The sequence below is a fragment of the Culex pipiens genome, chromosome 2 (assembly GCF_016801865.2).
Source record: "Culex pipiens pallens isolate TS chromosome 2, TS_CPP_V2, whole genome shotgun sequence".
Lineage (NCBI taxonomy): Eukaryota > Metazoa > Arthropoda > Insecta > Diptera > Culicidae > Culex > Culex pipiens.
The window spans coordinates 22,745,954-22,771,904 of record NC_068938.1 but is presented as its reverse complement, the minus strand read 5'-3'; the positions used below and the strand labels follow the sequence as shown (position 1 = coordinate 22,771,904).

At 36.7% G+C, this 25,951-nt stretch overlaps 1 protein-coding gene across 3 annotated transcripts in view; it reads right to left on the bottom strand.

The window, feature by feature from the left end:
- Positions 1-25,951, bottom strand: part of LOC120422382 (adenylate cyclase type 3) — a 128,058-nt gene that overhangs the window by 41,273 nt on the left and 60,834 nt on the right. For all 3 annotated transcript variants that reach the window (XM_039585792.2, XM_039585791.2, XM_052708671.1), the window contains exon 6: positions 21,802-21,920. In XM_039585792.2, coding sequence (XP_039441726.1) covers positions 21,802-21,920 — 119 coding nt within the window. The remainder of the gene's footprint in view (positions 1-21,801; positions 21,921-25,951) is intronic.

Sequence of the window (25,951 nt, the reverse complement as noted above, 5' to 3'; positions counted from 1 at the left end):
TTTTGTGTCGCTGTTCGTATCGGATGAGTGATTGTGCTAATTGAATAATAGCATCATTGGTGCGCTGGAAGTGGGGACGCGAAGTCGTGATTATTCAGGTTTATTTTTGGTGTGCTTTTGTGTCGCTGTTCGTATCGGATGAGTGATTGTGCTAATCGAATAATAGCATCATTGGTGCGCTGGAAGTGGGGACGTGAAGTCGTGATTATTCAGGTTAATTTTTTGGTGTGCTTTTGTGTCGCTGTTCGTATCGGATGAGTGATTGTGCTAATCGAATAATAGCATCATTGGTGCGCTGGAAGTGGGGACGCGAAGTCGTGATAATTCAAGTTAATTTTTGGTGTGCTTTTGTGTCGCTGTTCGTATCGGATGAGTGATTGTGCTAATTGAATAATAGCATCATTGGTGCGCTGGAAGTGGGGACGCGAAGTCGTGATTATTCAGGTTTATTTTTGGTGTGCTTTTGTGTCGCTGTTCGTATCGGATGAGTGATTGTGCTAATCGAATAATAGCATCATTGGTGCGCTGGAAGTGGGGACGCGAAGTCGTGATAATTCAAGTTAATTTTTGGTGTGCTTTTGTGTCGCTGTTCGTATCGGATGAGTGATTGTGCTAATCGAATAATAGCATCATTGGTGCGCTGGAAGTGGGGACGCGAAGTCGTGATAATTCAAGTTAATTTTTGGTGTGCTTTTGTGTCGCTGTTCGTATCGGATGAGTGATTGTGCTAATTGAATAATAGCATCATTGGTGCGCTGGAAGTGGGGACGCGAAGTCGTGATTATTCAGGTTTATTTTTGGTGTGCTTTTGTGTCGCTGTTCGTATCGGATGAGTGATTGTGCTAATCGAATAATAGCATCATTGGTGCGCTGGAAGTGGGGACGCGAAGTCGTGATAATTCAAGTTAATTTTTGGTGTGCTTTTGTGTCGCTGTTCGTATCGGATGAGTGATTGTGCTAATTGAATAATAGCATCATTGGTGCGCTGGAAGTGGGGACGCGAAGTCGTGATTATTCAGGTTTATTTTTGGTGTGCTTTTGTGTCGCTGTTCGTATCGGATGAGTGATTGTGCTAATCGAATAATAGCATCATTGGTGCGCTGGAAGTGGGGACGCGAAGTCGTGATAATTCAAGTTAATTTTTGGTGTGCTTTTGTGTCGCTGTTCGTATCGGATGAGTGATTGTGCTAATTGAATAATAGCATCATTGGTGCGCTGGAAGTGGGGACGCGAAGTCGTGATTATTCAGGTTTATTTTTGGTGTGCTTTTGTGTCGCTGTTCGTATCGGATGAGTGATTGTGCTAATCGAATAATAGCATCATTGGTGCGCTGGAAGTGGGGACGCGAAGTCGTGATAATTCAAGTTAATTTTTGGTGTGCTTTTGTGTCGCTGTTCGTATCGGATGAGTGATTGTGCTAATTGAATAATAGCATCATTGGTGCGCTGGAAGTGGGGACGCGAAGTCGTGATTATTCAGGTTTATTTTTGGTGTGCTTTTGTGTCGCTGTTCGTTAGGGGTGAGTGATTGTGGTGATCGAATAATAGCATGACTTACTGAATTATTTGTGTCTTGAGCGTAATTTTCGTTGAGTAATTGGTGTTTTTTTGTGTTTTTTTTTGTGATTTCGTTTTTTTGAGATCTTAATTAATTGTTTTGTGATTTTCAAAGCCCTTCCTATATCATCGTTGATCGGAAGGCACGGCGTCGGGTAAATTGTGTATAGTTTTTTGAATAAGGTTTTATTTTTATGGTGAAAAAGCCATTTCTATATAATGATCGAAAGATGCACTGACATTTTGGATTTATTAATAGTGGAGTGAAATGATTGTGTGTGAGTGATTTTGTGTGTTAACCAGAAAGACCTTCCCATAGCATCGTTGCTCGGAAGGCTCGCCGACGGGTCTGTTATGAAAGTCCTCCCCATAGCGTCGTAGCTCGGGAGGCATCGAAAAGCCAATACCTTATCCTACTAACCCAAAAAAATATTAATCACGTGATGCTTGAAGGAGATGCTGTGGATTCAACGGTCTCAAGCGGTATCAACAAGTATATAGCGAAAAACTGTGTGCTTGATGAGTCTGCAACTTCAACTATCGGACTAACATTCCTCCCTTTCGTTGAACTGCAGGCTTCTTGGGAGGGCGCCGGTATTGACTAATAAAGTAGGGATCTTCAGAGGTTAAACAGTGAACGGATGGTTGGCTCCCACTGATCATTTTTGATTCATTGTTTAACTTCAGCTGATCTGTCAATAACGGAGTAGCAGCTCATTGGCAGTCAACCATGCTCATGCTCATGCTCATGCTCATGCTCATTCTTTTGAGCTCATCAAAATGAGAAATTTTCATAAAAATTTCTACTTAAAGCATAATCCCCATCTTCACTTCAGTCACCGGAAGTCTGCACCACCTTGCCCTCCTCACCTCACCAAACTAAAAAAGCTCTGACACTAATAAGAGGACGCTCCACCTGACAGGATATAAAGGAGAGCGCAGGGCAGAAAAAAAGGTAAATTCCTTCATGGTTTATGAATCCCATTTCCTTCAGCCAGGCCCAACGCCCAGGCACCTCACGCGCGGCACTGTGTCACCATCAAGAGAGAAAAGCGTCTTTTGTTTGTTTAATAAATCATGAGAGAGCAGGCTTAAACGCAAGCGATCCCCGGAAAGACTTGGACCTCTTCCTCCCGTTGCGTTGCCGTCAGTCAAAGCTCGGAGCTCGTTGGAAGAGCCGACAAAGTATAAATCAAGAACAACAACAAGAGCGGGGCGGCCAAACGGCACGTGCACAAGGAAAATACTGAAAAAGGGCATGTTTTTCCAGCCAGGCAGCGTCGGAAAAATTGTTTTAACAACAAGAAGATGTTTATCATCGCGAGTGTGTGGGTATGTGTGCACGATACGGCCAACCGACGAGTTCCAAGCGGAGCCACCTTCTCACTTTTCGCAGCTTCTTTGTGGGAAGAATCTGACGGATGGCTGAATTGGTCTCGGATGTGCGTATTCATATGTCCTGGCTTGATGTGACACGTGAGATTGGATGTGACGGTATTTTGGGGCTGGGTGCCCAAACAAAGAGGACAAAAGAATGACCTGTGGGTATTATACCCCGAGAAATTTGATATGTTTTCGGTTGAGATTCCAAAGTTTGTAAAGTGTTACAAATCTGATGGCATTATTAAAGTCACTAGGCAAAGTCAATCTCCATTGCAAGTAGTCTACTTTTGAAGAAGAGAAAAATACAGTGATTCCACGTCAAATCACCACAATCCAAATCAAAAGTGCTCCGATTCTACTCAAATTTGGTCTGGGTTTACTTTGGCTAAAATAATTAGACTAGCATTTCGACGGCACAATTTCAAAAGGCATCATATACATTTTGACACTTTCTGGGTTATTGCATATTCTAACAGTACTCCTAATAAGCTACCTCTCCACCAATAATGAGCAAAAGTTTCTTCAGTAAAGTCTGTTTTATAATGATTTCAAATAAAGTAACATAAACAAAATCTCCGGCATCAGCAGTGCCTCTTTATATAGTCAACCTGTCAAATAAAAGCCTACATGAACAACAAGTTGGAAATGTAGAAATATCAACAGAATGTACACAGAAAAAAAATCATGGTAATATTACATCTGGGAAGGGGTAAATCTTTTATGAAAAAATGTGTAATTTTACCTCTGAAAATGTTAAATTTTAGCAATGTCGCTTTTTCAGTCTTGAGTCTAAATTGAGATAAAATTACATCATAAAAAAGGTAATATTCAAGCTTAAAAAAATAACACCTTTCAAATTCACACAATTTTTTACTGTGTAGTATAAACAGTCAATTTTAAGAGAATGCATGCAAAATATGCCTTTTTATATTTGTTTTTATTATTCCGAAATTGGGGTACACGGTAAACAAAATCATGGTAATAATATGGTTGGGAATGGGTAAAAAAATGTTTAATTTACCTCTAAAAATGTGTAAATTAATCACTATTCTAGTGTTTTGCCACTTTGTTAGTCTAAAATGTCATAATAAAGGTATACACCGACATATTATATTCCTTTCAAATTTGCATTTTTTTCTGTATATTTTAGTCAAAGACATTAACATTAAAAAATTAAGCCAAAAATTGCACTCAGTCACCAGCCAGCGATAAGTTAAGACGTGTTTTGCTCGTGTTGTCATATCGCGTGCTTGGAAGTTTTTGACGGATGGAGGTGGAGGAATCCTCCGAGTAGGAAGATTTTCGTCCCGTCCGCGGGAATCGGAAGCGGAAGAAGTCCAGCGAGGTCACTGGAATCGGCATCCAAGGAGAAAAAGTTGAGAAGACCCTGTTCAACAGCAACAAATTCAGCAGGAGGAGGAGACGTGGTTCCAGCACCCGGCCAGTCGGCAAGTAAACAAAAGCAACCACCTTTGGTGGTGAAGAACACCACGGATTTTTACAAGCTCGTGGCGATAGTGGAAAGTTGTAAATTTGGTTTCAACCCAATTTACAAACTAACCCGATTTGGAACCAAGGTGACCTGCTTCTCTGTCAAAGATTTTGACAAGTTGCAAGAGCTACTCAAGAAGAAATAAGTGGAATTCTACACCCACGATCGGCGGAGCGAACGAAATCATCGGGTAGTTCTTCGTGGTTTTCCTGATGAACTGAAACCGGACGAGGTCAAGTATCTCCTGAAGAGGGATCTCAAGCTGGACGCGCTGGAGGTGCATGCCATCAAGCGGAAGGAAAAGTCCACCGTGGACGAAATTCCGTACATTGTGGTCTTCCCCAAGGGATACACCAATCTGAAGAAGCTCTCTGCAATGAAGGTTGTGGCAAGCACTATCATCCGGTGGGAGGCCTACCGGAACAAGCGGCCGAACGTGACCCAGTGCAGGAACTGCTTGCAGCTGGGTCATGGAACCAGGAACTGTCACCTGAACGGCAGGTGCAACAACTGTGGGGGTCCCCACAAGACAGAGTGCAAAGTCCAAGAAGCCGAGCCGAAGCGGTGTGCCAACTGCTCTGGAGCCCACGAAGCCACGGACCGCAGCTGCCCTAAGCGTGTGGACTTCATCCGGAGGCGTCAGCAGGCGTCGAAACCGAAACCGCCGGCAAGGAAGGCGGAGAAGCAGAGTCCAGCAGTTCCGGCGTTCACGCCGGCGGAGTTCCCTCCGTTGCTGGGTGCAGTCCCGGACGGAACATCTAAGGATCGCCCTCGCCCCGCAAGAAGCAGCCAAGGAAGCTCCCGAGATGGTGGAGCCACGAAATAGGAAGCCGGAGAGGTGCTCTACAGTTCTGCTGAGCTGTGGGGCATTTTCTCCGAGTACATCGGCAGATTCAAAACCCGCAAGACCCGCTTGGACCAAGTAACCCTCGTCAGTTACATGATCTACAAGTATGGAGTGTAATGAGTTTTTTTTTATTTTTTTTTATATTTTGACTGTAAACTGATCCTCGGTCCTAACCTGGTCGTAGCACCTAAAAGGACCTAATAAAAATAAGTTATGAATAAAAAAAAATTCTTCATAATGACCAAAACTGGATTTAAATTGTACTTCTTTTATTCAAAGCTGAAATTTATTACGGTCCTTATCAAACATTTTGTTATACCGATATGTCCGTACAAGAATCCATATAATTTTGACAGCTGCCATACAAAAAAGGAATATAAATATTAAAAAAAAACTTTTGTAAGCATTTTCTGATCGATTTGGTGTTATTAGCAAACTTGTGAGTTATACAATTTTCATTTTTGGACTTCGCAAATACGACAAATAGTCACTGGAATATAGAATTGTAACTAATTGTAATGAGAATTTTTTTTTAAATGTTTTCCAATTAGACTTATTTCAAACTGGCGCTATCTCAGCATTTTGATGTGAAAAATTACTTTTGAACATTTTTTTTTTGGTAATTCCCTAAATCATATCAAGAAATGCGGATTTTGTGAATTTAACTTTTTTTGATAGTAGTTAGTTGAAATATGTGTTTTTAGTGTAACAGTGGTGACAATGGGGGAAAATCATCAGAAAAATAATTCCAAAATACAGATTCTCGATCATTGGAAGTAGGATGACAGCAAAAAAAAAAGGATTTTAGGGACACGCACTGGCTTGTAATGGCTACTAAAAAGGCAATATTTAGCAAAGGCGCACATTTTGAGCCAAATCGGTTAAGGTTGCTGTAGAACGTTAATGTTGGTGAAAAATATTTTCGTACGAAATCGTCTTTTTTAAATCGCTCATAACTTCTCAAAGACATTTCGGATCTCTTTGCGCTCTTCGACAAAATTGTAAAACGTTAAATTTTACATAATAATCTCACTCCTGACAAAATTTCCACCCAATTAACACCACCTTCCGGGAAAATCGAAAATTTTCCCTTTCTCGAAAATTTTATTTTCCAAAATTCCTATGCAAACTTCTATGTTTAACAGTGACCACTAAAATTTAACCGATTTGGCTCAAAATTGGCTCAGATGCTTAATTTTGCCTTAGAAATCGAGCCAGAGAGATCATCTAATATTTTCTGAAATTTTCCCATTCCCTTGTCACCTTAATGGACAGTTCCAAAATTATATAGAGACTTTTATGGATGAACCAGTTATGTATAAAAATGACTTCTTTGGTTATTGGAACCAACATTAGAATAAAATCATGAAATTGACCGATTTTGTAGAGGACTGCTCAATTGCGAATGTTTTTGTTCCATGTTATTTTCATACATTTACAAAGCTTATTTATCAAGTGCACACAGTAATTATTGGCAGAATAAATTTTGGAAATTTACGACTCTCCACTGTTGCCAAATTTCGTGCCATCGTCAATAGCACACACATCGGCAGTGATTTACACCGTGTGAAAAACACGCGCGCACAAAAATTTTGAGCGTGAAAATTCCACCCACCATAAAGTGTCGTCTTATCGGGCCGTTTCCAGCCATGTGCCAATTTGCGCATAACCGAGCTGAGCCAATTTTCACCCCGGGATTAGGCCCAGGGTATAATGCTCCATTTGTTATTTATGGAACTCCTTTTTTGTGCCGAGCGCGCGAGCCGAAAACCGAAAACTCTGAACTGAACCGCGCCAGTTCGTCGTCAAAGAGCATGTCGAGTGATATCGTCCTCCCCCTGACTATGGTTCGGGGAAGCGGGGACCCCGGGATGTGGTGGAGCCTGGGTATCTGGATAACCAAGCAAGCATAGAATCATCTTATGAATACTTAATAACCGGCACTTTCACGCGGAACCGAGCGCAGCATCAATCGATGCGCTTGGCTGCGGTTGGACCGCGAACGACGCCGGGGAGGAGGCACTCCTCGTTGGAAAATGCTGGAAAATTGGTTCGCAAAGTGATGATGCGGTGGTGGAGGTGGCGGTTGAAAACTTAACACTGAACCTTGGGGTGTTTACACAAATTGAAATATATATGGATGTATTCATGTTTAAGGGGTACTTGCGATGGAAATTTTCTTATACATATCCAGATAATTTATTCAAGAGGGGTTTTTACTTACAAAGTTGTAAATCAATATTAAAAATACAGAAATAAGACAAGACTTTTTTCAGTTTGTTGGATTCTTTTTGGTTTTTATTCAGTGTTAATGATTTACGCTTTTTAAATTTAGTTTTCATTTGCAATTTTGTTTTTCAGCACATTCAAGAATCAATGTTTCGATCAGCTCTCAGAAGGGAGCGTTCTTTTATTACATAACGCAACAAATCGGATTTTAAACCCCCTCTCCCCCTCGTAACAAGATTTGCATACAAATTAAAAAAAAAACACCTCTTTATACAAATTTTCACTCATATGTTCTCACTTGATTTAATCATTTTTGAATTTTCACTCTTGACATTCTGTATTAATTATTTACTATTTAATGTTTACTCTTCAATATTCACTTTCCACTTTATGTTTTTTTCTATCTGTTTTCTATTTTTCACTTTTCACTATTGTCACTTTTTACTTTTTACTGTTTTACTTTTTACTTTTTACTGTTTTACTTTTTACTTTTTACTTTTTACTGTTTTACTTTTTACTGTTTTACTTTTTACTTTTTACTTTTAACTTTTTACTTTTTACTGTTTTACTTTTTACTGAAAAAGTGCAGTGCTTCGGTGGACGCGCAGTCCTGTTTTTTTGTGATAATTTTCGTCTCTTTTGTGTCGCTCTTTGTGTGCATGGGGTGATTGGGCATAATAATTGAATAATGCCATCAAAAGTGCAGTGCTTCTTGGGACGCGCAGTTCTGTTTTTTCGTGATAATTTTCGTCTCTTTTGTGTTGCTATTTGTGTGCATGGGGTGATTGGTTTTATGTGAGTAGGTTTTATGTGATTAGGTTTTATTTTTTATGTTATTTTCTTTCTCTCCATTTCCTCAGTTTGATTTGCGATGCCTTTCCGTCGGGTCGTGTTTTTTTTTCGCGTTCGTCGTCGGTGTGTTTTTTGTTTTTTTTTTCGCGTGCGTGTATGTGTGTAAAAGTGCGGCTGGTTCTGATTGTCATCGATGACAATTGAGCCAGTCTTATTTGCGATGCCTTTCGGTTGGGTCGCAGGGTTTTTTCGCGTTCGTCGTCGGTGTGCAATAACAACAAAACCTTATCATACCATTTCAGCTCGATAAACATCGTAACTCGTCGTTCGCTTCGTTAATCAGTACCCCACTAAACATGAATCATGTAAAACTCGTAAAAACATCTCAATTAAAAAGTCAGACTGTTAAATTCTTCATCATTTAATTACAAATAATTTTGGTTCTATCTTTCCACAGCCGGCTGTCTAAGATAAATCCATTTCAATTAAAAGTTAACAGCCGATAAACGGGAAATGACTCATCCGCAGCATCCGATTGCTTGCCTTGAGATTAAAACATAATACCTTTCAACAAACACTATGATTTTGGGTCGCATCATCATCTTCTATGGTGAATCCTGACCAAACACCATATCCTACTAACAAGTTTTCAGGTTCCTGGCGCTTGTGGGGTGTAAGCACAGAGTAAATCAGCTGCCCTAGTAGCAACCTGCGCTAACTAACATTCCCGTCCCTTAAAATCGAGATCTACAAACTGACATGGCGGGCGCCGTTGGTGGCCAATGACTGTTACCTATTCGCAACTGATCTAGCTTTAGCAATCATGGTGTTTTATCTTTTCAGCGCATTCATACATGCTGTTGATAAGGGAAACACCACTAGATCGTCGAAGCATATAATCAGTAGTGCTGAAAGGATATTACGGTTCTGTTCAGCAACGGAGGGGCAACCATGGGTGATCTCTCATGCTCATGCTCATGCTGTTTACTGTTTTACTTTTTACTTTTTACTTTTTACTTTTTACTTTTTACTTTTTACTTTTTACTTTTTACTTTTTACTTTTTACTTTTTACTTTTTACTTTTTACTTTTTACTTTTTACTTTTTACTTTTTACTTTTTACTTTTTACTTTTTACTTTTTACTTTTTACTTTTTACTTTTTACTTTTTACTTTTTACTTTTTACTTTTTACTTTTTACTTTTTACTTTTTACTTTTTACTTTTTACTTTTTACTTTTTACTTTTTACTTTTTACTTTTTACTTTTTACTTTTTACTTTTTACTTTTTACTTTTTACTTTTTACTTTTTACTTTTTACTTTTTACTTTTTACTTTTTACTTTTTACTTTTTACTTTTTACTTTTTACTTTTTACTTTTTACTTTTTACTTTTTACTTTTTACTTTTTACTTTTTACTTTTTACGTTTTACTTTTTACTTTTTACTTTTTACTTTTTACTTTTTACTTTTTACTTTTTACTTTTTACTTTTTACTTTTTACTTTTTACTTTTTACTTTTTACTTTTTACTTTTTACTTTTTACTTTTTACTTTTTACTTTTTACTTTTTACTTTTTACTTTTTACTTTTTACTTTTTACTTTTTACTTTTTACTTTTTACTTTTTACTTTTTACTTTTTACTTTTACTTTTTACTTTTTACTTTTTACTTTTTACTTTTTACTTATTACTTATTACTTTTTACTTTTTACTTTTTACTTTTTACTTTTTACTTTTTACTTTTTACTTTTTACTTTTTACTTTTTACTTTTTACTTTTTACTTTTTACTTTTTACTTTTTACTTTTTACTTTTTACTTTTTACTTTTTACTTTTTACTTTTTACTTTTTACTTTTAACTTTTTACTTTTTACTTTTTACTTTTTACTTTTTACTTTTTACTTTTTACTTTTTACTTTTTACTTTTTACTTTTTACTTTTTACTTTTTACTTTTTACTTTTTACTTTTTACTTTTTACTTTTTACTTTTTACTTTTTACTTTTTACTTTTTACTTTTTACTTTTTACTTTTTACTTTTTACTTTTTACTTTTTACTTTTTACTTTTTACTTTTTACTTTTTACTTTTTACTTTTTACTTTTTACTTTTTACTTTTTACTTTTTACTTTTTACTTTTTACTTTTTACTTTTTACTTTTTACTTTTTACTTTTTACTTTTTACTTTTTACTTTTTACTTTTTACTTTTTACTTTTTACTTTTTACTTTTTACTTTTTACTTTTTACTTTTTACTTTTTACTTTTTACTTTTTACTTTTTACTTTTTACTTTTTACTTTTTACTTTTTACTTTTTACTTTTTACTTTTTACTTTTTACTTTTTACTTTTTACTTTTTACTTTTTACTTTTTACTTTTTACTTTTTACTTTTTACTTTTTACTTTTTACTTTTTACTTTTTACTTTTTACTTTTTACTTTTTACTTTTTACTTTTTACTTTTTACTTTTTACTTCTGGGAGAAATTTCAAACACCCAAAGCCATTCAAATTTAAGGTTGAAAAACTTGTAGTTTTTCTTTGGTGTTAGCACTTTTCTTGAACCGAACAAGCACAAACATAATAAAATCTACCAGATTATTATCAACAACAGTTTTACAATACTTGTAATTGTTATAAGTCTCGTTTTTTGCCAAAATTATTTTAAATTGATTCCAACCTTGTTCTTGCATGATCTTGTTGCTCGAATGTTTTTTCTTTCTCCAACTTTTAAAATTATCATTAATTTTGTAATTCAAATATTTGGATAACATATCAACAAAAATCAATCCCTAATCCTGTGCGGGGAGGATACATTTATCTATGTTTAGATTTTTTAGCTCGTTTTGGGAAAAATCTAAACTGAGGAATAAAACTTAGATCTATAAAAGTATCGTATAATAACATTTGATCACGCATTTTCAACCAACTATGACAATTTGAGGGTTTTAAAAAATTCTATTTAGTACCAAAGATTGAAAATTAAAATATTCATGAACTGCTACTTATTTTGAAAGTTGATGGCAGTAGTATCTTTGATCATTTCAATTTACTAAACCTTTTTTTAAATTGGGCTTTGAATTGAAAGTAAGGTTCTGATTAAAAAACAACAGATATTTAGCCATTTTTTATTTTTTTTTCTGTGCAAGTTTTTATTGGAAGCGCCAATTCATGTAGCTTGAAAAGTAAGGAGTGAAACGAAAAAAAATAATTAAAAAAAATCTGTTTCTGTTAAATGGCAAAGAAAACATCATTTAACATTTTTTAAATTGCTAAATATTTAAAATAAAACCAAAAAAACGGCGCATTTGCGTTAAATTTCTCAAACTCATTTTGATGCGTGGAACAAAAGATGTACCATCGTACTTTACCATTTCCAGTGCCCTAATTATCATCTCGCTTCGCAAAAGAAAAAGGAAAACTTTACATTCATTACCAACCTCCTTCTCGTTCAGCGCTTTGCCGAGATTTTATCTGTTTCCAACTTTTCTATCATTTGTAAAACATTCCTTACCTTCCAACAGGTAGAACCCCAACCCATAGCTATGGTCATGAGGTTCCACGCCCGCTCCTCAAAGTGCTCACCGCGGTAACGTGACGATGAAAAGTGCTTTTATTTCCGTCAAATTTCCCCGGAGGCAACCACACAGCAGTGCCCCGTTCCATTCCGTTCCGTCAACGGCCAGGAGGACTCCTTTTGCTCAATTTACCTACTTTTTTTTTACAACGACGACGTTGACGACGTTCGCGGCATGTCGTGAAAAAGTTTGCCAATCCGGCTTGGAAGCCTTTTTCTCTTCGTCCCTTAGGGTGGTCGGCTGTTGTTGTGGTGGGTTGCCATCACTCAGAGCAAAAAAGGTGCGATAATTACTTCCTAGAAAATATTCAACCGGCGTCGTCACAACGGTGAGGTTCCTTTGGGTGGGGTAAGTTGGCAATTGGTTAGCTACAGAACTAAGATTTACTCTTACTAAACAAATTTATAAAAATAGTTGAACGATTTTCCCCCAAAGTTCGGACCAAATCTGTCTTGAGCACCAACTGTCAAATCACCCCAGTCTTACTGATGGGACCAGCGCGATTTGCAAGAAGAATCGAGAGTGAATTCTAGCTATTTCGCACCAACCCAAGGAAAATTCCTTGCTGGGTTTAACCCTGAAGTATGGCGAGCGAACAAAAAAATCCAACCTCAGCCAGCTCAGTCATGAAAGGGTCGCGCGTCCCTAGCTGTGGGAAGCGAAGGTCGTCGACGAGATTGATTGGTGACTGGCGACTGAAAATTTTGACTTGCTGATTTGGGTGAAGGTACGCAGTCGAACGGAACTTTGCCTTAAAATTCATGAAATATGTTCGATCCTTTCCGGATTTGCGACAGGACCTGGACCTGGTTGATGAGTCAGCGTATTTAATGAATCCGTCAGGGGGAGGTTTGAGCAAACTCGTAAATCTGCCCATAATAAAGATGAGCCCCCCGGGAGGCACATCTTAATCTATCACGAGATTGGATTTACTGTTGCGTTGCGGACGAAGACGACGATGCGGTGAACGAGTTGAGTGCTGAAGCAGATAATTGGAATTTGAATTTTTGAATTAAATATACTTTATTGAATCTTTCTTATAATAATTACATTTGGTTTACATAATAAGTGGTCAGCTGTGGCTCTTCAGCTTTAGTTTGCTTTTCGTGATTTAAACACTGTTCATTTTCTTAACTTTAAAAGTATATGATTTATCATTGTTGTAACACTAGGTACAATGAGGAAAAAAAAATTAAGAAAACATAACCTAACCTAAAACTAACTTAATCTTACCATAAACTAAACCAATCCTTGAATCAAGGGGTATTCAGATATAGCACATTTTTCCCTGAATTTCAAACATTTTTCTTGAATTTTCTGATCCAACATTTTTACTTCTGCTAATTCATGAACCTCACTAGATCTTGTCCAGCCAGGAACATTCAAAACCATTTTGAGTACCTTGTTTTGGACACGCTGGAGCTTCAATTTATGAGTTCTAGCGCAACACTCCCAAACAGGTACTGCATACTCAATAACGGGGTAAATTATTTGTTTGTAAACTGCTAGCTTATTTTTCAAAGAAAGCTTTGATTTTCTGTTAATTAAAGGATACAAACACCTGATGAGAATGCTGCACTTGTTCAATATTTTGTCTACATGCTGCCGAAACAATAGTTTCGAGTCAAGTATGAGACCTAAATAGACAACTTCCTTTGACCAGGGTATCGAAACATCATTCATTTTTATCAAAACATCATCTTTTGGGGCAAATCTGGCCGATTTGGAAAGTGGAAAAATGATGGTTTGAGTTTTGGCTGCATTTATGCGAATTTTCCAGTCGCCAAAGTATTCGGAAAGAACGTCAAGACCCTTCTGAAGACGGCCAACTAAATATCTGGTTATTTTACCCTTATAAATAACGGCAGTGTCATCTGCAAAAAGTGACAACACACCATTACCAGGAAGAGTAGGCAAATCAGATGTAAAAATATTGTACAGAAGTGGGCCAAGAATACTTCCTTGGGGAACCCCAGCATCAATGTTGAATAATCCAGAAGCAATCCCATTCAGAAAAACCCTAAACGATCTCTCCGAAAGATAGTGCTGGATAATTTTGATAAGATACATTGGAAAACCGTACAAATACAGTTTATGTATCAAACCATCATGCCAAACATTGTCAAAAGCCTTCTCAACATCCAACAAAGCCATAGCAGTTGATTTAGACTCAAGCTTGTTCTGCTTGATGATTTTAGTTACTCTCGTAAGCTGATGAGCAGTATTATGCCCCTTTCGGAAGCCAAACTGCTCATTCAAAATTATATTATTATCGTTGGTAAAATCCAAAAGCCTTGAATAGATGACCTTCTCAAAGAGTTTGGACAGACTACTCAAAAGACTTATGGGACGATAACTTGTTGGCGATGTTGGATCTTTTTGAGGCTTCAAAATTGGTATGACTTTGCCCAGCTTCCAATTGGTGGGGAAGTAACCAAGTTGCAAACATTTATTGAAAATATTGGCTAGATGTTGAAAGAACTGATCACTCTGTTTTTTCAACACTAGATTAAAAATGTTATCAAAGCCTGGAGCTTTCATATTTTTCATTTGTTTAACTGCAACTTTGACTTCCTCACCAGAAACATGGGAATCTGCAGGAAATTCAAAGGTAGAGTTATTAATTGTTGAAATACTATTGGCAACTGATGTTTCTTTACGGCTGGTCATGGAAGCGCCAAGATTATGTGAACTAACAAAATGAAGCCCAAGTGCATTTGCCTTTTCCTCGGATGTTATCAAACGAGAATCCTCAACAATAAGAGGAGGAATCGGCTTTGGTTTGTTTTTAAGAACTTTTGAAAGTTTCCAAAATGGTTTTGAATAATTCCCCAGCTGGCTTACATGTTTTGAAAATTCTTGATTTCTGATATTGTCAAGTCGGTCTTGTATGATTTTGTTCAAATTGTTCACTGAAATCTTTTTGTCATAGTCCCCAGTCCGTTGATATTGTCTCCTATAAACATTCCTAAGTCTAATCAAGTGTTTAGTATCTACGTCAATATCAGTTACCTTAAAATTAACAGGAACCTCCCGAACGTTGGCAGCCTCTGCTTGGTTGATAGCCTGCTGGATCACCTCCAACGAGCGATCAATATCGGCAGAAGTTTCCGGGTGTTGATCATAGTCGATGTTGCCGTCTACCACTTGCTGAAACTGCTGCCAGTCAACGTTGTGGTAATCTTTCCGGGTTGGTTGCCGCTGCGGAGTAACGGAAGCTCCAACCTCCACAACCACCGGATAGTGATCAGAACTCAACTCTTCAAACACCTCAGGATGAGCCACGTTCTCAGCCATATTGGTAATGAAGAAGTCGATGATTGAGTGATTCCCAGACCGAGCCACCCTCGTTGGACGATCCGGACTCACAACGTTGTAGTATCCGTTTTGCAGATCGTTGTGCAGAATCACTCCGTTCCGATTCCTCCTGCTGTTGCCCCAAACTTCATGCTTCGCGTTGAGGTCACCAGCGATGATGTACTTTGCGCTCCGCCGTGTCAGCTTCTGGATATCGCTCTTCAGTTTTGCTGCTGAACCATCTCTGGCATTCACCTGACGTGGGCAGTATGCAGCAATGAAGAGTACTGGGCCAACCGAAGTGGGAATTTCCACTCCAACGGCCTCGATGATGTCCAGCTTGAAGTGTGGCAGCCGGCGTGGCTTGAGATCACGATGAACAGCGACAAGCACACCTCCTCCTCCAGAGGTGGTCCTGTCGAGCTGCGTCGCGATCTTGTAGTTTTGCAGATAAACTTTTTCACCGGGCTTCAGATGAGTTTCCGTGATGGCAGCTACGTCGATCTCCTTCTCGCGAAGAAAATCCACCAGCTCTAGGTTCTTCCTCCTAATGGAGCAAGCGTTCCAATTCAGCAGCTTGAGGGACCTACGATCCATACTGGATGACGAACGAGGTCAGCACTTCAATCTGCTGGGTCTTGGTTTTGCATCCACGCAGTGCAGCGGACATCTGTTTGAAAATATTGAGGAGTTCGGTTGAGGTGTAAAGATCATTACCATTTTCCTCAACTGCTGGTTCTTGGGTTGGTCTTGGCTCCTGGCTGAAGCCCGGTGGTGGCGGTCTCGGCTCCTGGCTGGAACCCGGCCGTGGATGATTCATCTCAGCTCTCTTCCTGGGATCCAACGGCAACGGTGCCAAGTTCGGGACCTGGCGTCGCGGTTGAAGAGGTGGAAAATTTTGCTCCACCAGGGCTGGGGGAGTTCTACGACGCTGAGGCTGATTCTTCGTCGATGCTTGCTGCCGAATTTTCACGAACTCAGCTCTCTTGGGGCACTTTCGGTCGGTTGACGAATGCTCACCGTTGCAGTTGAGGCACTTCACCAGCGAATCTTGGATGCACTGGGATGTGATGTGCGCATCGGTACCACATTTGGCGCAACGACGCTTTAGGTGGCAGTTCTTACCTCCGTGCCCGAAGCCCAGGCAGTTGAAGCATTGTGTGACGTCACGATGCACTGGTCGGTATCGCTCCCACGACACGATAATGTTGAAAACCGCTCTGATTGCCTTCAGCTCAGGAAGCGTCGTCGATCCCTTAGCCAAATGCAGCAGGTAGAGCTGGTCACGGTACTTGATGTCTTTGTTGCGTCGGCTCATTTTGTGCACGGCCAACACATCCAGTTTCAAAACTTTTAGCTCGGCAGCTAATTCCTCCACTGGCATATCGTACAGACCTCTGACGACGATTTTGAACGGCTTATCCATGACGACATCATGGGTAAAGTACTCCGCCTCGTTTTCGGTCAAGTAATCCTTGACCAGTTGATAGTGCTGCCTGGATTGCACCAGCACCTTAAATCCGTCCTGACACAGACGAATGTTGCCTTGGAATTTCCCAGACTTGATGAGTTCAACCAGCCCCGCTCGAAAGTCGATCGTTGCTGCTGATTGCCTCACGTAAAAAGGAGGCAGTTTCTCCTTTCGCTGTTTCACTTCATTCTCCTTTGCTTCCGCTACCTGGTCCTCGTCAGGCAGCCCAGCGAACTTGTTGTTCTTCAAAAGCTGCTCCTCGTGCGATGAAGAGTTCTCCTCCTCCTCATCCATCGGTACAGTACCGTCGCTCTTTTTCGTCTTTTTGCTGTTCGATGTCACTTCCAAAAGCACCTTCCTTTTGGAAATTCCCGGTTTTTGGCCATCAGTTGAGGCCTCAACCTTCCTTTTGGAAATTCCCACTTTTTTGCCTGCTTGAGCCGCAGGTAGGGCAATATTGCCGGCGTTTTGCGCCGGGACGCGACGAGTCATGTTGATTCAGACAACCTTCACCAACGAATGCTCGGATAACAATGAGCAGATAATTGGAATGAAAGCAGGAAAGGCATTTTCTCATTATATTTATGATGTTTTGTTTTGCTGGAGCTTTCACGGTAATTACACATAGCCAAAAATATTCCAAGAAAATGTCTTATTTTTGTCGAAAATTTCAGGAATTCAGTATCTTAAAAATATCGATGTTAAATATATATGAATTTGTTTTTTTTTTTTTATAAATAACACCACTGACTGAATTACATGTAAAAAAACAATGTTCATGATTTCAATAGTATTAATTTCCAAAAGAACGCCAAAGTCACTTGTAAAAAGGACTAGCCTATAGTCTCAACAATGAATTAAAATTTCAGGTTAGTTTGCAATAGGACCTAAGCGCCATTTGTAAGCAAAGCTATTGATCAATCGAAATTCGATTTTTTTTATGAAAAATATTTTATTTCAGAGCTGTTAGGCCACCCCGAGCAGACGGAAATAACTTGGAAAGGTTAGTTTTTGATATTGTGAGAAGATCGAAATATGTTATTGGGATGATCGGATTAGTTGTTAAAATAACAAAAATCAATAACAAAGATTTGTTCGAAGAATAACTTAAATTGTTATTATGTTGTTATTGTAATAACAAACCAATAACACAGAAGGAATCATCGAGGAATAACAAGATTTGTTATTTTGTGCGGAGAGGTGGAGCAGCATAATAACAAAAAACGTTATTGAACTGGTATGACTCCATAACAAAAAAAGTTATTGTTTTGGTTTATTTGTAATTTGCAAATAAACCTGCAGTTGCCATAACACCTCTGTACTAGTCAGGGCTGCAGAGTCGGGTACCTCCAAGCGACTTTGAATCCATACTTTGAAGACAACTCCGACTCTGGATGCAGGATATGACGTCAACGACGACTTCAGCTCTCCAAAAATACCCGACTTCACAGATTCCGACTCCAAGTAAAAGTTGCTGAAAATTTGCTGAATCCGATGCAGTCTCCGAGGTCTCACTCCAGCTCGAACTTCAACGTCAGCTCCGACTTCCTGGCTCTGTGAAAATAATAACAGTTTTTGTTATTCACACATCAAAAATTCTTAATAAATAAATCAATTCCGTAAGGGAATATAACAAAATTAAAAAAAAAAATGAACTCTCAAAAGTTAATTTTATCGGATTAATTTTAGCTTGAAACCCCATTTCATGGTGAAATAAATGACCCCGATAAAATTGGTCAAAATTATTTCATTGTTCTAGCCAATTTTAGCAAAGTCCCTTAGGGGGTATATCAAATAATTAAAAAAATCAACTTTCAAAATTTCAACTTTTTAGAATAATTTTAGCTTAAGGACCGCATTTCATGGCCAAAATAATGACCCCGACGAAATTGATCAAAATTATCCCATAGTTCTAGCCAATTTCAGCAAAGTCCGTTAGGGGGTAAATCAAATAATTAAAATAATCAACTTCCAAAATTTCAACTTTTTAGAATAATTTTAGCTTAAGGATGGGGTCCTTCATGGCCAAAATAATGACTCCGACGAAATTAAACAAAATTATTCCAAAGATCTAAACATATTTAACGAAAAAATAATAATAACAGATTGTGTTATGGACACTTAGAATTTTTTTTCCATTTGTGCGATTTATGGTAATTTTATTTCTACGTCAGTATACCGAACGAATAACAAATTTTGTTATTAGGAGAGTTTTTGAAATGTATAACATTTCCTCTTATTAGCGTGTTATTAATCATTTTCAATATAATATCACTTCAATACCAAATTTTGTTATTTTATCGGAAACTGTTATTATTTTTTCTTCTTGAAGTTGAACTTCAGGATAAAATAATAACACTTTTTGTTATTTTAACAGGATTTGTTATTGAAATATTATTAATTTTGTTATTACCGTCTGCCCGGGACTGCAAATATTTTTCAAAGTGTTTTTCCTCTGCTCTGCAAGCAATAAATTCAACATAACATTAATTTTCAAAATATGTAAGATTTGACAAAAAAAAAAACAAAAATTTCAGCTAAAGAAAATTTTATGCGGTACTGTACATCTAAAATTCACAAAAATTTTAAAGATTGTTGAATTATTTCAAATGTGCTTAGAATGATTCTAATATCTTTATATTTTGCATTTTTGAACTTTGTTGATACGATACATTCAATATTACACACTTTTGAAATGTGAGTTTTGATTAAAAAATAATAAAAACATTTTTTTCGAAAAGATCAGAATGTTTCACGACTGTTTCTCATTTTAACATTGAAAATCGGACCAGTAATTGCTGAGATATCGACATTAGAAAATTATGGATTGTTTGGGTGAGACTTAGAAAACTTCAATTTTCCTGTTTTTTAATCTTGGCATTATCTCAGCAATTAAGATACTTATCAACAAAGTTTCTCAGCTTTTCAAAAATATGTTTTTTTCAAGAATCAGCAAACACGGACAATAATTTAAAAAAATGAATAACTGCTACTATTTTCAAAAAAAGTTGGCATTTGATGACCCCTAAAACATATCAGAAAATAAAAAAAATTGAAAATAGTGTTTTTTTTGCATATCAAGTTTTAGAGACAAAAAGTGAAATTAAAAATCATCAAACAAAAATTTTACCGTGTATCATATTTTTCAGTGCAGTCCTTATCCATACCTACAATTTTGCCGAAGACACCAAATCGATCAAAACGTTCCTTCCAAAGATACAGATTTTCGAATTTTCATACATCATTTTTGTATGGACAGCTGCCAAATTTGTATGGAAAATTATATGGACAAACTAATGATGCACAATGGCTTCTTTGAGCATATCGAAGGCACCAGAAAAGTTTCAGCCAGATTAAACAAAACAAAAAATAAAATTGAAGAAAAAAGACCGATTTCGTAGAGAATTACTCTTTAAACAAAACATGTTTATTTCAAATTGCTATTCCACAAAAGAGACTTTAATTTTATGCTCGTTCAACAGCCCAAACAAGTTTGTTGTCTCAAATATTCTTCAACTTTTTGACCCATAACTTTTTACAAGGTCGATGACAAATAAACTAAATTCAAATTTTAGAGAAAGTAATCATAACTCTGGACTAACATTTGAAAAGGGCAGATAAACATTTTGATAGCAGGAACTATTTAGCAAATTCTGAGAAATGGTAACATGTTTTTAAAAATATTGTTTGCTATATTTTCAATCTGTGGTATTTTTACAAGATAAAGAAAAAAAAAATAAAATTTTACTGTATATGAAACATTTTTTTTAAACACAATCAATTTACAAATATTCTTTTTAGTTATGTTACTAGTATAATTTTAAGATTTTGTTCACAGTAAAAAAAATGGTATTATTACATCTGGGAATGGTGACAAATTTTGTGTAAAAAATGTGTAATTTTTCATGAGAAACTGGCGAAATTTTCATCTGTTTCTGTTCAATTTTAAATTTTTCAGGAAAAATTACTCAAAACAAGAGATAATTTCCAACCTTTTTTTACTGTTTTACATTATTACATTACATTACACTCCGCCTTCAATATCGGCACAAAACATATGCATTAATACGCATGCAAGCGTACAGTACCGCAACAAGTTTTTTTTTCGCGAAAAATGTTTTTTCGTCAAAGCTTAGATTTTTTTAATTTAATGATTATGAAACAACTGTACCGATGTATAATGCATTTAAAAACCCTTTTCAATTAAAATGTTGAAATCAATCGCGGTAAATAATTTATATTATTCATTTTTCAATTTTTTGCCCCGCCCTACCCACCCACCCCCACGACTTCAGCCAGAGACATGAGACAAAAACTTCGAAAAAAATTTACAACAGCCTTATTTTTTCCTATTTTTTGAAAAAGAAACTTATAAGAAGGAATGAATTTAAAAAAAAACATTCGGTCATGTCTAAATATTTTTGATATTGAAACAAATTTTAGAATTTTTCAAAAAATATGAAATAAAAAATGCAATCTTTTTTTCAACAGTTGAACTTTTTTTTAATGGTCACTCGTTGTAAGGTCCGGCAACTTGGGTTAAAAACCCGTTCTTAAGATACCCAGGAAGTAAATTTTTCAGTCATGGGCAATGACTCTTGGCAATGTTTAAAAGCATGTTAGTAATTTAAAAAAAATCATGTTAATTAATATACGAGGCCATGGCCAAATAAATGAAAAACATCACAATAAGTGTAAAAATAGAGCTTTTTTTATCGTAATGAACCTTCTGATCCATTTTTATAAAAAAATAATAAATGCATTTTTCTCCAAATAAATTGTCTTCAACCGCCGATAACCTTTTCCAAGTAAAAAATTCAGCAAAACAAACAAAAAATCCTCAAAAATTCATTTCCGTGACTTCACTCTGTCAGAAGCCATTTGTGGAAAAGAAAACGCAATATCGCAGAACAGTTCCCTTCCGCCCGCACCGGCAAAGACAAAGATCATTCCTCTGCGATAAAATTCAGCTGTCATCGCAAACCGCGCGCTGGCACTTTGCGTTGGCTTTGACGGTGACGGGAAAAACGACAATACAGCTCGAAGAAACCGTCCATCGCAACCACTCCCCCACCCACGTGGAAGCACCACGTGGAGCATATAGCATTTTATTCTTGTGGGGACGGAAAAATGGGTGGGGATGGGGGATTAGCGTTTTGTGCTTACCTGACATTTTCGTGACGACTCATGTAGATTTTCTTGAACTGCTCCGAGTTTGTTGATCCTAGATCTTGTCGCATTTTCACCGCGACGTGCTCGGGCAGCACCGATAGGAGTAATCGTTCCTGGAGGAAAAAGCGAAGGAAATTGTCAGGTCGGAGTTGACAATGAAACAATTTGGGGACAAATTGACAGTTTTTTTCTTGTTTTGGAAAGAAAGTTGACTGGTTGATTGGAAGTGGTACAACTCAATTCAGAGAAATTTTCTTTCATTTTTGTAACTAGTTAATTTAAATTCATGTTGTCCCAATTTTGAGGTTAAACCAGATTTCTGGAATTGAAGAAAACTACATGAATATTCATAAACCGAAATGCTGCTCAGGTTAAACGTACATAAGGTGAAAAGGTTGTGTGTGCGTAGGTTTCCTAAATTGAATTGGGCAACGTAACCGAAAATCCTTTTTGGCCTCATGTATGTTTGAGTTTACACACTCAAAAAGATTTTTTTTCTAAAAGGAATGATTTTGAGATAAGATTGTTGCAAAATACGTTTAAAATCCTGAAATAAGAGCTATAAACTTGTGAGGATAACATTACTAGAAAAAAAAACACAAATGCGGATAAGTAAACAAAATAGCATTAATTCTCCGATATAGTCATAAATCAATAAAATAAACAAAATAAAGATGCACACCAGCTGCCCGTACCATCATATTTATCACTCTTAGTGTCGAGTTACACAAAGAAAAAAAAAAGAAAATCGTATGTTTTGCAATAAAATAAAAAACGTTCGTTTAGTATTCAAAAATCTATAATTTAATCAAAATAAATAAATTTTCTAACGAAAACCGGAAAATTTATGGCTTTTCAACTGTTCACCTCCCACCAAAATGATCGATAATATATCAAACCCGGTCCAGGCCAGTATGCGCAGTTGGTCCACTAGTCCAGTCCAAATCCTCGGACGAGATGACAAATGCACTATTAGGGGAAACGATTCGTCTCGTCGTCTCATAACATTTCCACTAATGGCCCCCGCCAAATGGCGATGACAGATTTATGCGCTCGCAAACACACCCACACGATTACACCCACACACGCGTCTCACATCGTAGTGCATTTTGTCAGTCTGTGTGCTTAATCCTGAAAAGCACACCGTGCTGGTGGAAAATCAATTTTTGCCAGTCTAATGAAATTTGTTTTCCTCGTAGAGTTTCAAATTTGTTTTTTTTTCGCGGAAAGGACCGTAAATTGGCCGTGTAAAGCCGTTTGATGAAATCGGCATTGAATTGGTGAGTCTTGTGACGACATTTACTTCAGTTCAGACATTTTTGTATTGAGAAAAGTTGGGGTAGTCTGCCCGATTGGATTCAATTCTTTAGGCAAAATTAAACCAAATATGCTCTAAATCGAATTAGGCTTTGAGGTTTGAAGATCACCATTCATTGAAGCTTTGGAAAAAGATTTTTCACACCAAAATTGCCAACTACCAACTACCCAGAAACAAATAAAATAATTTGAGATTTTCGACATAAGTGTTACATATAAAAAAAATAATACTGAAAAAAAGCACGAGTTTTTCAAAATTGTGTTCAGTAACTGTTCGAAATAAATATTCAAAATGGATTCAATAAAATGATCTTCTATATATTTTTTTAGGTTAAATGTGGCCGATGCTAACACATAGATTTTTGTTCTACCAAATTTGATAATTCAAATTTGGTAAAATTTTGTTCGTTTAACCTGTCATAATGATATTTTTATATTTAACCAAAAAACTAACTTAATCCACCTATGTGGTTGGAGCCTTCCTCACAACAATGGCTGTACACAAGTTTCATCTATTTTTTAGATCCGGCTTCCAAAAAGTACATCGATATCACTTAAGTGGCTCGAGACAGGGTTTCCAGATCTTCAATGTTTTAAACTCGTTGGAAAGATATTCTGATAACCTAACCAACAATGGGTCGGATGGTGGATCCGGACATAGTTTACATACATTTAAGTGAGATCCGGCTTCAAAAAAGTACATCAATATCACTTAAGGGGTCATATCTCGAGACAGGGTTGCCAGATCTTCAATTTTTTAGACTCGTTGGAAAGGTCTTTTGATAGCCTAACCAACGATTAGTCGGATGATGGACCCGGACATAGTTTACATACAGTTAAGTGAGATCCGGCTTCAAAAAAGTACATCAATATCACTTAAGGGGCCATATATCGAGACAGGGTTGCCAGATCTTCAATGTTTTGGACTCGTTGGAAAGGTCTTTTGATAACCTAACCAAAAATAGGTCGGTTGGTGGATCCTAGTGCGTCCATCCCGGGAATTCCCGGGACAAAAATCCCGGGATTTTTCCTAAACCGGGAATTCCCGAATCCCGGGATTTTCTATAATTTGTCCCGGGAATTCCCGAAATTGAAAAAAAAATCATATTTTGGTCTGGAAATTCAGATTTGGTTGTGAAAATAGTAGAACAATAAAATGAATTAAAATTTGTATTCAGCAAATCTCAGCATTAAATTGGCATTTAAGGAAAAAATATTATAATTTGAATTACCAGGTCCGCAAAATGCCTAGTGCTTTAATTTTTTTTCTCTATTATTTTATTTTTTTGAAAAACTGGATATATTTACGCATATTTTCGATTTTAAATTAAAAAAAAATCTCATATCAAATTATTTATAATCAAACACCGGCATCTAGGGCAAATACGTACAAATGTAACGAATAAATACAGCTATTAAAGCAAAAAATATTTGCATGACGTTTTGGATTACTTCGGTTGAAACAGTAACAGAACAAAACAATTTGTACTTCCAAATGTATTGCTCTAAAATCTCCTGTACCTATTTAGACTGTAATTTTGATTTTGCCTCGGTTGGCGGTAGTAACTTGAAGATAATTTGTAAAATATGTTTTATATAAAACAATGAATTCAAAACTTATTAAAAATTTTACATTGACAAGTATCATTTTATTTATTGTCGTTGTTTGTTTTCTAGCTGTTTTAGTCATGTCATATAAAATATATATAAAAGAAAAAAAATATGAAAGAATTCCAAAGTTTTTTTGAATAGGTCCTGTAAACATATGGAAAACAAAAGCTTATTGGATCTTAAAAAAAAAAACTCAAGAATTATGTAATTTGATTCGCAAATAAAAAAATGATTAATCATACTGGAATTAAAAATAGTAGTTGATATAAAATCCTAAACACCACAAAGACAAAAAAAAATTCTTTTAGGCTATTTTAAAACTGTCGTCTTTGTTTAGATTGAAGTGAGGATTATAACCATTTGATATTATTAAGCTAATTCAATGATTTTAAGCTTGAAATCATAACAAATATAATGAAACATAGATTTTATTACTGATTCAAAAATTTCCCGGGATCCCGGGAATTCTCGGGATTCCAAATATATTTTTCCCGTTTCCCGGGAAATTCAAAACCCGGGAAAATTGGACGCCCTAGTGGATCCGGACATAGTTTACATGCATTTAAGTGAGATCCGGCTCCAAAAAAGTACATCAATATCACTTAAGAGGCCATATCTTGAGACAGGGTTGCCAGATCTTCAATGTTTTAGACTCATTGGAAAGGTATTTTGATAACCTAACCAACGTTGGGTCGGATAATGGAGCCGGACATAGTTTACATACATTTAAGTGAGACCCAAATATATGTGAAAACACATTTTTATACATAACTTTTGAACTACTTATCAAAACTTCAATCTGTATAAAACTCGATCTATGGGACCCTAAACCAAGTCGAATGCAACAAGTTCGGGTCAAATCGGTTCATTCAGTGCCGAGAAACATGAGCTAGTTTGTTGGTCACATACATACATACACACACACATACACACACACATACACACAGACATTTGTTCAGTTTTCGATTCTGAGTCGATATGTATACATGAAGGTGGGTCTACGACGTTTTTATACGAAGTTCATGTTTAGAGCAGGATTATAGCCTTACCTCAGTGAGGAAGGCAAAACGGTATAAAAATAGGCTCTAATGAACTTTGATACCAAATATTGCCAAAAATATGTTTAGATTGATAATTTTCAATTTTCCGATTGTTCAATTTACTGATAATAAAGCAGTTGAAAAATAAATAATCACAATTGGAAACAGAAGTGATG